The sequence below is a fragment of the Nymphaea colorata genome, chromosome 7 (genome assembly GCF_008831285.2).
Source record: "Nymphaea colorata isolate Beijing-Zhang1983 chromosome 7, ASM883128v2, whole genome shotgun sequence".
NCBI lineage: Eukaryota > Viridiplantae > Streptophyta > Magnoliopsida > Nymphaeales > Nymphaeaceae > Nymphaea > Nymphaea colorata.
In genome coordinates this window covers 12,217,573-12,233,575 of record NC_045144.1, presented here as the reverse complement: position 1 = coordinate 12,233,575, position 16,003 = coordinate 12,217,573, and the positions used below count along the sequence as shown (strand labels likewise).

General features: G+C 35.5%; 1 protein-coding gene across 4 annotated transcripts in view; it reads left to right on the top strand.

Annotated features, from left to right (window-relative positions):
- The window catches only part of LOC116257001 (DNA-directed RNA polymerase V subunit 1), a 42,068-nt gene extending 26,281 nt beyond the window's left edge, over positions 1-15,787 (top strand). The window contains exons 11-19 of one of the 4 annotated variants that reach the window (XM_031633574.2): positions 697-772; positions 868-995; positions 5,430-5,599; positions 7,147-7,421; positions 8,822-8,995; positions 9,078-9,218; positions 9,315-10,621; positions 12,665-12,779; positions 15,307-15,787. In XM_031633574.2, coding sequence (XP_031489434.1) covers positions 697-772; positions 868-995; positions 5,430-5,599; positions 7,147-7,421; positions 8,822-8,995; positions 9,078-9,218; positions 9,315-10,621; positions 12,665-12,779; positions 15,307-15,525 — 2,605 coding nt within the window. In that variant the 3' untranslated portion in view covers positions 15,526-15,787. Of the gene's footprint in view, positions 1-696; positions 773-867; positions 996-5,429; positions 5,600-7,146; positions 7,422-8,821; positions 8,996-9,077; positions 9,219-9,314; positions 10,653-12,664; positions 12,780-15,306 lie in introns of those variants that run through there. The other 3 variants (XM_031633576.2, XM_031633575.2, XM_050078680.1) reach the window with 3 other exon arrangements.
- Positions 15,788-16,003: the final 216 nt, after the last annotated feature.

Genomic DNA, 16,003 nt, shown 5'->3' with positions numbered 1-16,003 from the left:
CATGGCGTTCAACCAGAAACCCCAACTGCATAAAAAGTTTGTTTTTCTGTCAATCTAAGACTCAGTTGTATTAACTGTTGGCAACTGGGCAAGAAGCAAACAATGTAGAAAATAGAATAAAATTATAAATAAAATGCAGGGGATTTGTGCCTTCCTATTCAGTGGCACAAAAAACATTTTTTTTTGAAAAAAAAGCGATAAATAGGACAACCGTTTAAAACTTAAATGAACACTTTTTTTTAAACGTTAAAAGCAATAACACATTGTTTTGCATATTTTTTGTGTTTTTTTGTGTTTTTTCATTTTTTTAATGCCAAATTTTTTTTCATTTTCTATTTTTTATTTGTTTGCAAATTTACTTATTTTTTGATGTTTGTGTTATTAGTTTCTCACTTATTATATTTTTCCCTCAGTTTTAGCTTTTTTTTTTAATTTTAAAAAATTTACTGTTTTTTCCTTTTTTTTTCAAGCTCGCCGTATTATACTTGAGAAAAACCTCGCCGTTTAAAACTCTGAAACATTATTTGTAACTATGTTCCTATTACCTATTTCTGGATGCGTGAAATGAATTATGTAGAAAGTAGAATTGATAAAATGTAGGATGTGACCTGTTTATCACCCGTTGCCTGCACTCGCTGCAAAGTACTCCATTATCAAGCAGTCGGTTAATGCATTTAAGTTTGCTATCAATTCCAGATTTCAAAACGAGATGACTCTACCTCACTGTTGTGGTACTGTTCCAGGACTTGTTGGGCATATCCATCTTCATAAGGTGATTCCTTTGTACTCAAACAAAGTTTCATTTGGTTGAAAAATTCTGACAACTGTGAGCTAACAAGTCTCCCTGCTTACATTCCTTTTCTGCAGATGCAATTTGATACCATTGGTTGTACGATTCATGAAATTCTACGTGAATGTGAGAATGTTATGAAAAAGTTTGAAAAGAAAAAGCATCCTCTTCATCACTTTAATATGAAGATTGCTTTGGATGCTTGGTACTGTTCTTAAGCTGCCTCCTTTACTTAGATTTCAGTATTGCATTGCCGATTGGAGATTGCTTTGGATGTTTGGTCATTGATGTTTGTCCCAATCAGTGTCACAAAAGCGTGTCCTATTCGAAAGAAACACGTATAATATGCCAAAACAGAGTCAGCCGTATTAAACGTGAAAAATGTGTCTTTTTTAAAAAAACGTCAGAAAATAAAAAATGTGAAAAAACACGTGTTATACGTATATTATATGTGTTTTTTGCGTTTTTTCATATTTTTTATGATTTTTTTATAATTTTTAAGATTTATTAAATCTTTTAAAATTTTAAATAATTTGTTGAGATCTTAGAAATTCCTCGCCGTATAATACCCGTACACGTTTTTTGTGACAATGGTCCCAATGACAGTGGGTTGTTGTGTAAGCTGTTATTTTTCTCAAACCTGATTGCAGACCACGCAGATAAGAGCCATCACTTCTATATTTGTATGTCCACGCAGCCAAACTGAAAGTTCTACAAAAATGATAATATTATTTTTTGGCCACAAAACAAATTAATCAACATTAATTATATGAGATGACCAACACACTGACGTTGATGGTTGAATTTCTCAAGGTAATTTGTGCAAAATGAACTATATAAACAGCTGAGAATAACACGACTTTCTTCTTCAAGAATATAACAAGTGGTGCAGGTTACAGTGAGCTTGGATGGTCTATGCATAGTTGAGAAACTCCTTTCTGATGGAGGATGTTAGAGTGCAAGCTCTTGAATTTCTTGTTAAAAATCATATGATTGTGGTTCAGGGCCAGTTTAAGTGAAAAGTTAGCAATTCTTTGAGGAGGTGAAACTTTTAAATCTTGCTGCACATTATTAGTTAATATGACTTTCATAGCTTGAGCCTTTTGATGGTGTGTGCTGAGTCCAAATCAATTACAACTGTGACATGTATGTCTGCTTCTTTCATTTTTAAATCCTGGTAATACCACAAGGAAAACAAGCAAACATAGCAAATGCAGCCTCAACAAAACAGTAGAAAATAGCAACATAAGCATCCTAACTGAACTCAAAAGTAGTTCAAGCTACAATAGCACATTCCCAGCGATTTAACATTGAGAAGAAAAATCTTGGTGCTGTTGTGAAGATTTGTTACATGCATAGGAGGTGTGGCCACACTAACTGATATCAGTTTAAACATGAATAACTTTAATAAGTTTTCAATTTTTTACAAAAAGCTACTCAAATTCTTGGAGTATAAGAAAACACAGTTAAGTTTGAATTTTTTCATATAAGCACCTCTTTTCATGTAAGGCAGGCTGTCAAATCAGAGAAATTCAAACGTGTTGTCGTTTGCTATTATTTCAAAAGTTGAACATGTTTTTGTTAATTTTTCTAGTTTTGGAAATTAGCTTAGTCCATATATAGGATTCAGATAGAAGTGTGCACATTCTATTAATCTGAGTGTTGTTTAAGACTTAAGAGCCAACAATTGAACTGGTTGTTAGAGGATTTTATTTCTTTTCTATGTTCTGGAGCACAGTTGACAAAATTGTATCAACTAGCCACTTTTGTCTAGATTGGGGAACCTGATTATGTTGTATAAAGCACTAATGCATGTTTACAAACTTTTCATTAGTGTAGACTGTAGACTATTTAAGTTTATCAGACTTTGTCCAAAGTTTATTTGGATTGACATCTGAAGATAAAAGGAACTACCTGAAAATGACATGTTCTAGTGGTTCTATGGTGGATGCCTTTTCATTTGATAAACCTTACTATATTGTACTCAAGAATGGAGCTAATTGTGCCATATGTTTAATCAGATCACCATGTAATTTGTGTAGATATAGGCTGTCCATTCTTGTCATGATCTGAACTTTCCTCTTCATCTTTTGTTACTCTTATGAGCCTACCTGTAATGCAAGAATCACAAGTTGTCATGAATAGAAAGTATTGTAACAGTTATTGCTGATATATTCAAAATATGTCGACAGTTCATTGTGTCAAATATGGGTTTCGGGTTTACGTTGGTGTGGCTTTTCATGGGTTAACCAAAACATTTTCATTGGTTTGAATCTATATTCCAATAGATTAGAAAATGCATCTCAAATTAAGTAATTAAATAGTAAATAACTGCTCATGTCATTGGTTAAAAAAGTTTAAGTCCATGAGCAGATTGATCCGAGACAAAATGAGTTTTAAACTGAGTCAAACGAGTTCTGGTTGAATCGAGCTGAGTAAATGGAGTCACGCTGTGCTTCAATGTATGTCATACAGACTTTTAGAAGGAGTACATCACCCATGTCAATGTGATGCAGGTGCGGTTCTGACTCGCACCCCAGCCACACCCTATGCTATTCCCTTTAAAAAATTTTTTCTTTTTATTTATTATATCTCCCTCTCTTTATTTATGTAATGAAAATAAAAAAGACAAATTAAGTGTGGGTTAAGGGACTCTGAATGGACTGCACACATCGTGTTTAAGCGTTTCCATTAAAAAACTGTGATTACTAGGTTTATCACATGGGTGCTGACCACACTGTAAATTTGCTGCTACACCAGAAATCAGGTGCACACTGGGTGTGCAGTGGGTGCAGCTGTTATAACACATGTTGCATGGTTATTGTGTTTATGTTATAATAATTAATAATCATATAATATGCATATTTGTAAAATCATACATGTATTGTCTATTAGTTTTTATTTATTTTATTTTCTCTAATTTTTAGGATTAAAAAAAAATTACTGTACTTTTCCCTTTTTTGTAAGCTCGCCCTATTATACCCGAGAAAAACCTTGCTGTTTAAAACTCCAAAACGTTATTTGTGACTATGGTCCATTCAGAGTCCCTTAACCCACACGAACATGTAACCCATCAGCATAATAATGTGAGAAATTAAGAACCAGAACAAGGAGCGAGAGACACTGAGGGATGATAGTTGTGTAGAAACTGGAAACCCAGCAGAGCAACGGCAGAAACTGAGAGATGGGAAAAAGAATGGACAGAAATTGAGAGAGATAGAAGGAGAACAGACAGAAAGAGAACTGGGGAAGAGAGAGATGGCTAATAAGAGATTTAAACTTTGGGTAAGACCTAAAGAGGAAGAAAACTAAGAATGAAATGTGTTGCCTACCTCAGTGAACTGAACGAGCAGTTGTTTTCTCCAACTCCCACGGCATAACTCGTCTTTTTTAGAAACCCTATAATGCCCATTTCCTTCTTTTGAACTCGGTTCAGGTATAATCGATGAAGTCGACCTTTTTTTTCTTTACATTTGTTTACTTTATAAAGCCATTATAATTTTCAAACATTACAAGTTATGCCACGAACCCCAAAAAAATAAATGCATAAAAAAAGAAGCGATGAAAAGTGAAAAACACATTTTAAATGCATTTTTTCGAGTCTTTTTCATTTTTCCGTTTTTTCAAAGAAATGTGAATTTTTCCCTTTTTTTCGAGAAATGAATTTCTCATGTTCTTTTCGAAAATAATGCTCTTTTTGTGACTATGAATTAAACTCAAAGACAATCATATATATATAATAAATTTATATATAAATAAACCTTCGCCGCAGCTCCGCATCCAATTGTCTTGGGATGTGCCGCATCGGCACCTGCATCTGCACTAGCACCAGCACCTGGCGTCCATGTGACATCGGCTTCAAGCATAAAGAAGTCCCTCCCAACCGGGTTGACCTCCCAACCGGGTTGATGATATTATGTAATATTTTGAAAAGTTTGCTGATATCTATGATTAGGGAAATAATATTGTGATAATGGAAAAATGGGAAAATCTTGCAATGTTTTCTTGTGTGTGTGTGTGTGTATGTGAGAGAGAGAGAGAGAGAGAAGGAGAGAGAGAGAGAGAGTTGGGTGGCAGGGAGATGCAAATATGTGTGGATTTTCATTCCGTCTCTGTCCCTTTCTTCCAATATGAAATAAATATACAGACATAGTGCGTATTTGTTCCTTTTTCTTGAAATTCTGAAGACAAACACAAACTTTTTTTAGTATATTTTTGTAAGCAATTAGCTAAATATTCGTAATTTCATTTTTTTCTATTATTCTTTTTCATTTTAGAAACTTCCGAGATTTTCCTATGAAAAGCAAAATTTAGAAGCTTCAGAGAAAAAGTTCATTGGTACAAACTTGAGAACAGTACTTTTTGTTGGTACAAAGAGAAGAGGTCTAAGATTTGCTTTGAGCTATTCTGATTGATTACTTTGGCTCCTATCTGGAAATGACTGTATGATGCCGGAAAATGAAATTTCTATGTCAAAGAAGTGAAGAGAAGAAATGGCAATACTGCTGCTATTATATGAGTAATAATTTTATTTGTTTTTGGCAATATTCCAATGTTGATGCTGACTATCTTGTGAGAACAATCTGACTTTTTGTTTGTCTTCTATCTCCTAATTTTCTTTTTGCCTCTTTTTCCATAGTGAGCACTGTCGGCTTGGCCTGCGTGGCTGTGGTAACAGTTTGAGGCCACCATGCATACAATTCTCATATGCAGACAAAAATGGGGCATTATATGGTGGCTGCATTGAGAAGACTTTAAAGATGTTGTCCAATGCTATTTGCCCAACCTTGTTGCAGACTGTGGTTCAAGGTATTTTATTTCCCTTGTTAGGTGTTAGTGTCACCCTAGCATTTCCTCCCCTTTGTAATGCATATATACTGATAATGCTCATGTTCATGACACCCTTATTCAATTAAATTATCCAATGCATTCTTTTCTACATTTTGTTTTCTTTGTAGTTGCTGAAAGTTGAGAGAATGCTTTAGAAGCTGAATTTTTATCCATTTGAGAGGTGGACACTACTTGCAATTTGGCATGGTTTTATTTGCTAAAAAAGTTGCCTAGGCATATGTATACTGTACTGAAGTTTACACTTTACACTTGGTGCTGGCAGTGTCTCATACTTGTGCTCTCATGCATATATGCACACACAACATGCCCCTGCACACACATACCCCTGTCTATGTGTGTTGGTGTCTCCTTGGGAACAACACCTAGGTTCTAGCTTTCATGATTTGCTACAAGTTCAGATTCCTAGAACACAAGAGATTCTTGAAAGCAAGGAAAAAATAGGTGGCATATGGTCTAATTGATTCAAGCAAATTACAACATATTTAGATGTAAAAAGGAACTAAATGATTGATTGTTGGTATATTTAAAGACCTTTTATGATGGATCGGCAGAAAAATCGTCATTGACATCATTTTCTACAATTTAGGGTCTTCATAATTTTTTTTTTCTGAATGTTGGTTTCCTCAGAAAATTGTACTAGAAACGTGCTTAAAAAATATTTTTTTTTTTCAACTCAAAAACGATCTTGATATCATCAAAATAACATGGCATTAGTGCATGTGATGTCCTGAAATATCATGGCTTTTATCAGCATTATTGGATGCCATAAAATGCTGAGCTCTCCAGGACATTTTCAATAATTAGATGTATTTGATGGCTATTATGGTGCCACGATAATATTCCAGACCCGCTTCCTGATGGCCAAGGAAATAAAAGTACACCTTGATGCAAGAACAAGTTTGTTGACTGTTATGTGGCTAAGGATCTCAACACTTGGATTTAAGGTTAAAATATAATTAGATGTACTACAGAGATAGAGAAGGAAGCAGTTGCATTATCTCGACTAGTATTGGTATCGTATTGCCACACATGATCTGGAACATAATTGAGGAAGACAGACTTATGTCCGTAATTGGTTTTCCTTTTGGCTCAGTTATAAAACTTGAAGCGTTGAATTTACACTGAATAATTATGGGAACAGAGAACTTTTGCAAACCTTTTACTTGGAGAAGGTTTTCCAAATTTATTCATTAGGAGAAAAAGTACCTTTTTGGTGAGAAAGCACAAAATGGTACCATGTGACATAAACCAGAATATCAACCAATGGACATAGACCAGAGTGTTTGCATTTTGATTATGAAGCGGAACATTTGTGAAGAGAAAATGCGTGATAGGATGTCTTTTAATTATCCATTTATTTGATCTTGTTCTTGAATGGGTTGTTTCTCTGCAGAAGTTTGGAATATTCTATTTTGACTGCATGTCATGAGATACTTGATGCAATTTAACAAGGTTGTACTATTTCTTGTACATAGGTTGATGCTCATTTTTATTTTCTGTCGTAGGTGATCCACGAATAGACATGGTTAACATTTTATGGGTGAATCCCAGTGCAACATCTTGGGTTGAAAATCCCACAAAATCAGAAAGAGGTGAGTTGGCTCTTGAAGTTGTGATTCAGAGAAGTGCTTTGAAAAATAAAGGTGATGCTTGGAGGATTGCCATGGACTGTTGCTTGGCTGTGATGCCACTGATTGATGAGGCACGTTGTATTCCATATGGTATTCAGCAAATTCAGGAAAGACTGGGAATTTCATGTGCCTTTGATCAGTCAATCCAGGTACTGTTATCTGGTTGTTATTTTTCTGAATCAAAGTACTATATGAGTTCTTTTTAGTTTTTCCTTAGCAAAAATTTCAGCATTGAACATGTGACATGTATATTTTCCTTTTCTGTTTGGGTTATTGTGTGCATTTTCATCGTTTTTTTTTTTTTGGGTGGGGGTTGGTGCTGGGGAGGGTACTAATTTTACCTTTGCACAAGGTTGTTGGATGGTGTTGTGGCTTCAGTGTCTTGGCTAAAGCTGCTTCAGCATACTGGCATTTCCAATTGTTCAAGCTTTTTTTTTTTTTTTTTTCCAGTAGTTTAACATTTCAATGAATTCTTTGGTTGACTCCTACACATGAGACCTTGATAGAGAAAATATGGGTCAAACAAAACTATCTTTTTGGGATTCCTGCTCTGACTCAAATTTATGGTTCTATCACTACCAATTATGTTAGATCTAGCGATTCTAGCCTTTGATTGATTGGGTGTATTTAAGACAGTCATGCATCTACTCAGTAGGGTTGCAAATGGTTCAAATTTGCAGGAAAAATTGATTCAAAGTTAGTCCTTGTTCTCAATTTTATATCATAAGATTCATCTATATGCCATTCAGATTTACTCATTGGGATCTGTACAGAACTACAGATACAGGTCCAATCATATTATATTCAAGTCCGATTTAGTTTTAATGCAGATCATCTTCTGTTCTAATTGCTACCTTTTAAAAAGGTGTTTTGACCAACTCACGTTGGTAGACCTGATGACATTCCTTATAGCATATGCAGAAGAAATCTTTTTGATCTCCTCTCTTCATTATTCCTCTTGGGTTTTATCATCTTGACAATGAAAGGTCTAATAGCATGTTTTCTCATATGGATCTGTATTTAAATCAATGGAATAAATCTTGCTGTTATGGTATATTGATCCTGTCATTTTCAAGCATCAGTGAAATGCTATACTTATTGTGCTATGCTCTTTGAAGTGTTAGATTTACCTATCACTGTTGTAGTGAATAACTTGGAGTGGAGTTTAAACAGCAAGTAATGAGGGATTTGGATTGGCAAAACCCGTTTCACTACCACAAACTTTGGAAAAGAGTTGCTCCCAAACAGGACTAGTTTTGCAATTTTTGACAGGGCAGCTGCAAAGATTGCTCCCCGAACTGCCTAAATAAATTTAAGTTTGAACTTGTTCAGATCTTCTGCTTTGGCAATTCGGTTTCTATTTCATGGGAAGATTTTGCAGATTTACTATATGTTACAACAATTTTATGTTATGCAAATAAAGAAGTTGAAGTTCTATACATTTGTCATGCATGAGTATTGTGTTTTGGTTTCATATTTGGCTAAACCTGCTGCTTTATGTTATATTGTTCTTCTAAGTGTGGTATGAATACATATTCTATTCTTGTAGAGGTTATCATCATCAATGAAAAATGTTGCAAAAGGGGTGCTGAAAGAGCACCTTATTTTGGTGGGTAGTAGCATGTCTGGCACTGGTAACCTTCTTGGCTTCAACACTACTGGATATAAGGCATTGTTTCGCACCTTTGAAGTGCCCGTACCATTTACCGAATCTACACTATATGTAAGTTATTTATATCTGATATTGCTGAATCTATCAAATTTGGAACTTGTATCAGCATATTGATTAGTTGCGTTGTCTGTAGACACCAATGAAATGTTTTGAGAGAGCAGCAGAAAGGTGTCATAGTGATTCTTTATGCAGTGTCGTTGCATCATGTTCTTGGGGAAAGCGCGTAGCTCTGGGTACAGGAGCATCATTTGAAATCACATGGACCGACAATCAAGTTAGTTCTTAGTACTCTTGCATTTTACATCTATAACATATTGAATTTTTTTACTTCTCTTGGTATTCTAACATATTGCTTGTCCTCTTATGTCAGATGGAGTGTTCGGATTTATATAACTTTTTACACTTGGTGAACAAAATGCCAAATGATAGGGAATTGAGCAGCTTGTGTCTTGGTGCAGATGTCGATGACATTGACATGGATTTTTGTGGGTCTCCAAATAGCCCATTAAATGGTGAGAAACTTTCCTTTGATGAAGATATATGGGACTCCAAAGATGATAATGTTACTGCAATGGAAAGTTTAGGCAAATCATGTTGGTCAAATGGGTCCCCATTGGCTGTGGCATCTAACGGTTGGGGAGACTGGGGTGATGATGTTCAAACCGAGACAGCAAAAGCATGGAATACCAAAGAAGGCTCATGGCCTAGTTGTGGGAAGGAATCAAAGAACAAACAAGTCAGTCAAGGGGTGGTGCAAGTAGAGGCAAGCGGTTGGCCTTGTTTTGGGGCAGAAAAGAAGCAAAATACGGATCCACATCAAATTGATGCAGTAGTGGTTAGACATAGTTTTGGCTCATGGGATCAGAAGGAATTGCAGAACCATGAATATGATCCTTGTTCAGTTGATTCAAGTTCCAGTTCCTGGAATAAAGATGAACACACTGCTAGTTCTTTATGTGGTGGATGGGGATCAAAAGATGGACATAGTTCTGAGATGGACCAACAACTGGGAGAAAGTGGTTGGATCTGTTCTGGGTCAGCAAAGAAGCAGACTCCAGAAATATCACCTTCTGGTTCACTAATGGACAGCCATGGTTTGCATTCGTTGGATCCAAAGGAACCAAAGAACCAGAAAGCTGATAGTCTTGGTGCTCCTGTTTCAGAGTCTTGGGGTGAATGGAGTCAGAAGGATGAACTTACATCTAGCAAGTCAGAGAGTTGGGAATGCTGGGGCACAACTGAAATGCAACAAAGTCAGACTAATAATGCCCAACCTTTCCTTGAAAAAGTCACATCATCACAAGAACTCACGGCCACATGTGCGTCCCAGAGTTGGGGATTTTCAGATGCAGACTTGAAGTGGAAAGTGAGCACAAAAGCTTTAGAAACTGACAAAGAAAAAGATACTCCACGTCGGCCAAATCCACCAGGGTTTGCCTTTAAATCTGGAAAGATGCCCAATTCATCTTCTCATGCGACAAGCACATCAGATGGTCAGATTCATAGAGGTGCAGGTCATGCTGATGCATCCACAGAAATACCAGAAAATGTCAACAAAGTTGGTCCACTTACAGCAACAGGGAAGCCTATGTCTATGTTCACAGTGGATGAACACAAAATTCTTGCTGATGTTGAGCCACTGTTGCTGTCAATGAGAAGAATTCTTCGTGGTTCAAGGTTCCCTTTTTTTTTTAATTCTACATTGTGGGTTAGATACTTAAACTCCTTGTTCTTTCTTGTTTCTGAGTTTAGATAGAATACTTGCTTGTGGTAATTGCAGTTATGGCTTCAAGAGAATTCAGGGACTGCTTGCTTGATATCAACTAGGGATTTTTTGTTAATGACATGGCCATGTGTTTGTTTAATGTCACAGGCATAGGTGCACTTCTCCTCTTGGTCGTGAATCCAAGAAAAAGCTGGGAAAACATTGTCAATTCCTTTGAATGCATTAAGCATAAAATGCTTGTCTTACCCACTAGTGAATGACCAAGACAGTGTTTAAAAACTCGTCGTGTCTAATTCATTGACTCGGTTGATTCTGCTGGACTCGGCCCTCTACTGGGTCAACCTAGTAGGGGGACTCATTTTCTTTTTGTTGAAACTCAACGTGACCCGGCTGTGACTCGGGCTGACTCAGCTTGACTTGGCCGAAACTCATTTAGTTTAGTTTGGTGAGAAACTTTCCATTTTGTAATTAATGAGGTGATTGGTTTGCTATTTCTTAATTATGACACAAATCTTGTTAAGATATAAGAATTTGGAATTATTGTTGATTTATTAAATTTACATATTGCAAATGAAAAGGCAAAGCTATTTAGGCATAACTTCATGTATGGTGTACTTGTTTCTTAGGACATTGGCCTCTCACTTTTGGATTTTTAATTTTTTGTAACATTAACCTACATGTTGAGTTTGTTAGTTACTATATAATTGTAAATGTTGAATATGTTGATCTTAGTGTTTGTTTCTTATTGACTTGTTTTTTGTTGATATATTGATTCTTGTTTATAATTTTTTTGAAATATGCAATTATAGAGTAGGAGCAGCAGCTTACTTGTCCAATTTATTGTTGTCAGATGAGGAAATATAACTTAGTTATTACTTGATGTTAGGTTGGCTTATTTTTAAGTTATATATGTATTCAAGTCTTTAACAAAACCTGGCCCCCGAGTTACCAAGTTAACTTGCTGAGTCATGAACTAGGATTGGATGGGTCGAGTTCCAAGTCAGTGGGTTTTAAAACATTGGACCAAAATTTTCTGGAAAGTATCTTTGTTTCCAAAAAAGGAAATGCATATTTTGTCAGGGCAGCATTAGTAAAATGTCTTCACTATTAAAATAGGAAAATTATGATTAGGCCTCTTTTACCTACAAAAAGAAATAGATAGCGAATATCCAAACTGAGAAATCCTTTGTGTAGTTGACAACCTGTTGCCAGATTGATAAGAAACTTGATAAGAAACAATTACAGAGTTGTCCTGATCTAGTACTTTTATGTTTCTCCTAATTCAAGATAGCATAGTATCTCTCAGTAATTATGAAATTTGTCAAATATCTAAAATTCCATCTTCCATGTCCACGTACCTAACAGGAGAAAACCCATTATTTCAAGAAGGATGATTAATTTATGTTTTCCTCCAGGTACTCATGTAGGCATTCATATACCCAATAATAAACAGTACTTTTAGTTTTTAACTAAAATATCTGTTTCTTTACCAAGGTAATTGTAAGTTCCTTGACATAGGAGGAAAATTCATGTGAATCCCATCCCAAAAGTTTCTCGCTGTCCAACTCAGGCTCTAGTTAAACATCTATACATCATCTTTTGTCATAACAATACCAGACAAACATAAAACAAGCATTTGGATGAGAAAGAGAGATCATTATAAGTTCAATGTGTAGAGTATAGCTTTCTAGGAAACAGACAAGCTGTATGTGGATCCTGATATCCTTAATGAAATGAACAAAGATCTCATTGTTTAGATGCTTTCGGTGTTTCCTTATTGCTGTTGTAAGTATATTCCAACTCTTTCCAACTTGGGCAGTTCACTGTATTATCAGCGCAAGAAAGTGATAGAAAACGCTTTATAGCATTTGTCATTCTACATTTTACTCACTTTATCCATTCATGTTCATTCATATTTGTGCTCCTTTAAGTTGAAATATCTTTACATTGTTTTAAGTGCATAATTGATATTCATTTTTGTATCTAATGTACAGTTATAAGGACGGTGACCGACTTTCATTAGAAGATCAGAAGTTTGTACTGGAAAATATTTTCCATTATCATCCAAATAAAGCATCAAAAATCAGTGATAGCCTTGACTTTTTTATGGTACATATTTCTTTACTTATAAAATTAATTATCTACCACGGTAAAAGCTTGAACCACTTTATTACTCAAAATCAGCCAGCTGGCTGTCCACATTTGAGTTTGACTAAGAAACACTTGTCATATTCATTTATTCACCATGTCTGCCTAGCCAGTTTGGATTTAGTACGGTCCATATTTTTCATTTAAAGTTAAACGTGAAGAATTAGGTCAAATTGGTTTCATGAAGGTATATGCTGCAGGGCCTTCAAACTTACCTTCACCATTTCGTGTGCTGTTGTGCTGAATAACATTTCTCTATCTGGGGATTTCCTGTATCCAATCATTTAATGTTCATGGATTGCTTGCAAGACTTTATCTTGGTGTATCCAGATTATCTAGGTGATTTCTGGTACATAGTTCTGTGAATCTGTAATCTCCTTTGATTTTTCATGTAAATGAGCATGTCTGTTCTAATCCGCACACTCATGTCTGACTAATCTAAGTATTGCTAACTTATTGCATTATGCAACTTACATTACGTGTTGAGGGAAATGAGTTGGAGCTGTAATACCTCTTGATTCCTAATTTTGAATACTGAGAGTTGTTTTTCAGCGTTACATGATGCAACTGGTATTGGATAAAAGGATAATGGGAGATGAACAAAAGCATGCCTCTCATTTGTATCACATTGGGTTCAGGCACAGGTGCAAAGTGATTTCAAAATCTTTTGGGTGTGGGTATACACACACTCACAATATGGAACTTTTAAGTTCCATTTGATAGAAATTTAGCACCTGTAACCAGAAAATAGCACTCACGCAGAAAGATAGATAGATAGATAGAGAGAGAGAGAGAGAGAGAGAGAAAGAGAATGAAAACAAAAAGAAGCTGAGGAGAATAAGCCGTAGCCAAAATGGTTTGCACGGCCTCTATTTATAATCCCATTTCTAGAATTCTAAGAGTCTCCAATCGTAGAATCCTAGGATATTAATTACATCATAGAATCCTATGAGACTTCACATATTACATGGATATTAACTACAACATAGAATCCTAGGAGACTTCACATATTACAAGGATATTAACTACAACATAGAATCCTAAGAGACTCTTCACATGTTACAAGGACATTAAATATCTTAACACATTTTACAAGGATGTGGAATCCTATGAGACTCCTCTTTCAACGTGCTGGTGGAGGATTTATAGTTTAACACCCTTCCGTCCCTAAATTTGTCAATTGTAGGATAGGGAGGATGGCTATAAACAAGAAAAACAAAAGAGAAGGGAGAGAGAAAAAATAGGTGAGAGAATGAGAGAAAAAAATGGGAGCAAGCGAGTCTGAGGATAGGATTGGTTGAACCTTGAAATTTTGAATATTCAAAAATAAAAAACATAGAATGATAGAAAAAATTATGAAATCATGATTTTCTTTACCAATTTTCTTACAAATTAAATTGGATATTAGAATGTCAAAAGGAAAAAAAAATAAAAACATAATTTCAGATGAAAAACAGAACACATTGCAAAAAGCATCTTTTTCAGGGCTATATGTTATCAAAAACTAAGTTGTATTTTGACATTGTTAATATCAGGTATTATAGATGAGAAGACCTGGGCATTCTCTAATTTCTTGGTGTTAAAGTGAGAATTGGTGATACTGATGGATAGCCCTTGAAAAATCCCCACTCCTTATCAGAGTTGGTTTGAAGCTTTTACCTTATTCAGCCAATTTCAACATGTTCTTGTAATTGTGCGTATGAGTGTTGCATCATTCTGATATATCAAAATAATACTTTTAGAGGATTATTTTCGTTTTCATCATCTTCTCTTGAATTAATTGCATATACTGGTGCAAATTGTTTCTTTTGGGGGGAGGGGAATCCTAATTATTGTTAGTGGACCTTGGACTTTTCTATTTCATAGGAGACTCACTTGTTTCACGGAGATGCATGGAACAACAAAAACTATCACTTTTTGTCCGATAAATTTGGACATCAGGCGATGACCACAACAAATATGGGAATTCTGTAGATAGAATTCGCTTGAAGATATGTGAGTTAATGTCACCAATGAAAAATGTTCAAGTGGTTAACCCTGAATTATAGTTTTCAGATGAAATGAATGTTTCTTTAGAAATAGTTCAGTGTCCAATTCTTTAGTTTTCAGATACTTGCTTTTGCTGTTTTGTGCACTGGGGGCATGGCCCTGGTTGGACATTTTAATAAATGTAGAATAACATTGTTATCCTCTGGGAAAATGCTGAAGTATTTCAACGTCCTGTAGCATTATGCTTCCATGACGATCTTCTAACTTGGAACTGCTTGTGGAGTCAAATGATCAACATGCCTTAGATACAGCATAGAACTTGTCTGATAGCATTAAGCCCATAAGCAGCCGATATTATGCCATGACTATAGTCTGCATTTATCATTTTATTGTATCTATTGTTCAGGTTCAAGAAAGAAATATACTTGCTTAGTGGGCAAGTGATTCAATTTATGAAGCCTCTTTATCTGAGTTCTATCTTTGCTTTTCATTCAATCAGGTAGACAGGCATGGTGCTCACCAAAAGACACGGTGCCTGCATGTTGTGTCAGCAAATGGGACCCGTGAAGATTTCTCTTACTTGAAATGTATAGAGCATTTTGTATTGGAAAAATATCCAGAAAATGCTGAAGCATTCAACAAAAAGTACTTGGCAAAAAAGCGGCGTGACAATAGTGAAAGCAACGTGGGTACACCAAGAGATGGACCTCATTCTTGAACTCGTTATCTTCTTACCGGAGAGAGCAAGATTAGTCTTGTTAGGTAATGTTTATCTATAGTTGTACATAGCATGGATTTGAAAGGGAAATTCCTTTCTGACCTCTAGGCCCATCTTTTGACATGGTATGACGTTGTAGAAGCTGACCTTCTACCATTTTCACCAAGTGTAATTTTATTATTATCTTGTACATGCTAATGTTCTATGTTCTTTTGTGTATATGGATGTTCCAATGCTGATGCATAAAGTTTCTATTTGTTTCTTTCTGCTTCTTTCTGTAAATATGAAGCAGTAATTTTTTCCCTTTTTGATGAAACATCTTATGCCATGTCAAAATTATGGTTGACACATATTACGCAAGGAGGTGCGTACACCACTTCATGGACGAGTGTATCGGTGTATGCACGTGCATGTGTGTATAGTGGTCAGGTTAACGATTTGCATGTTTGGTTTATTGGTCTTGATTAGCAGATGAGGT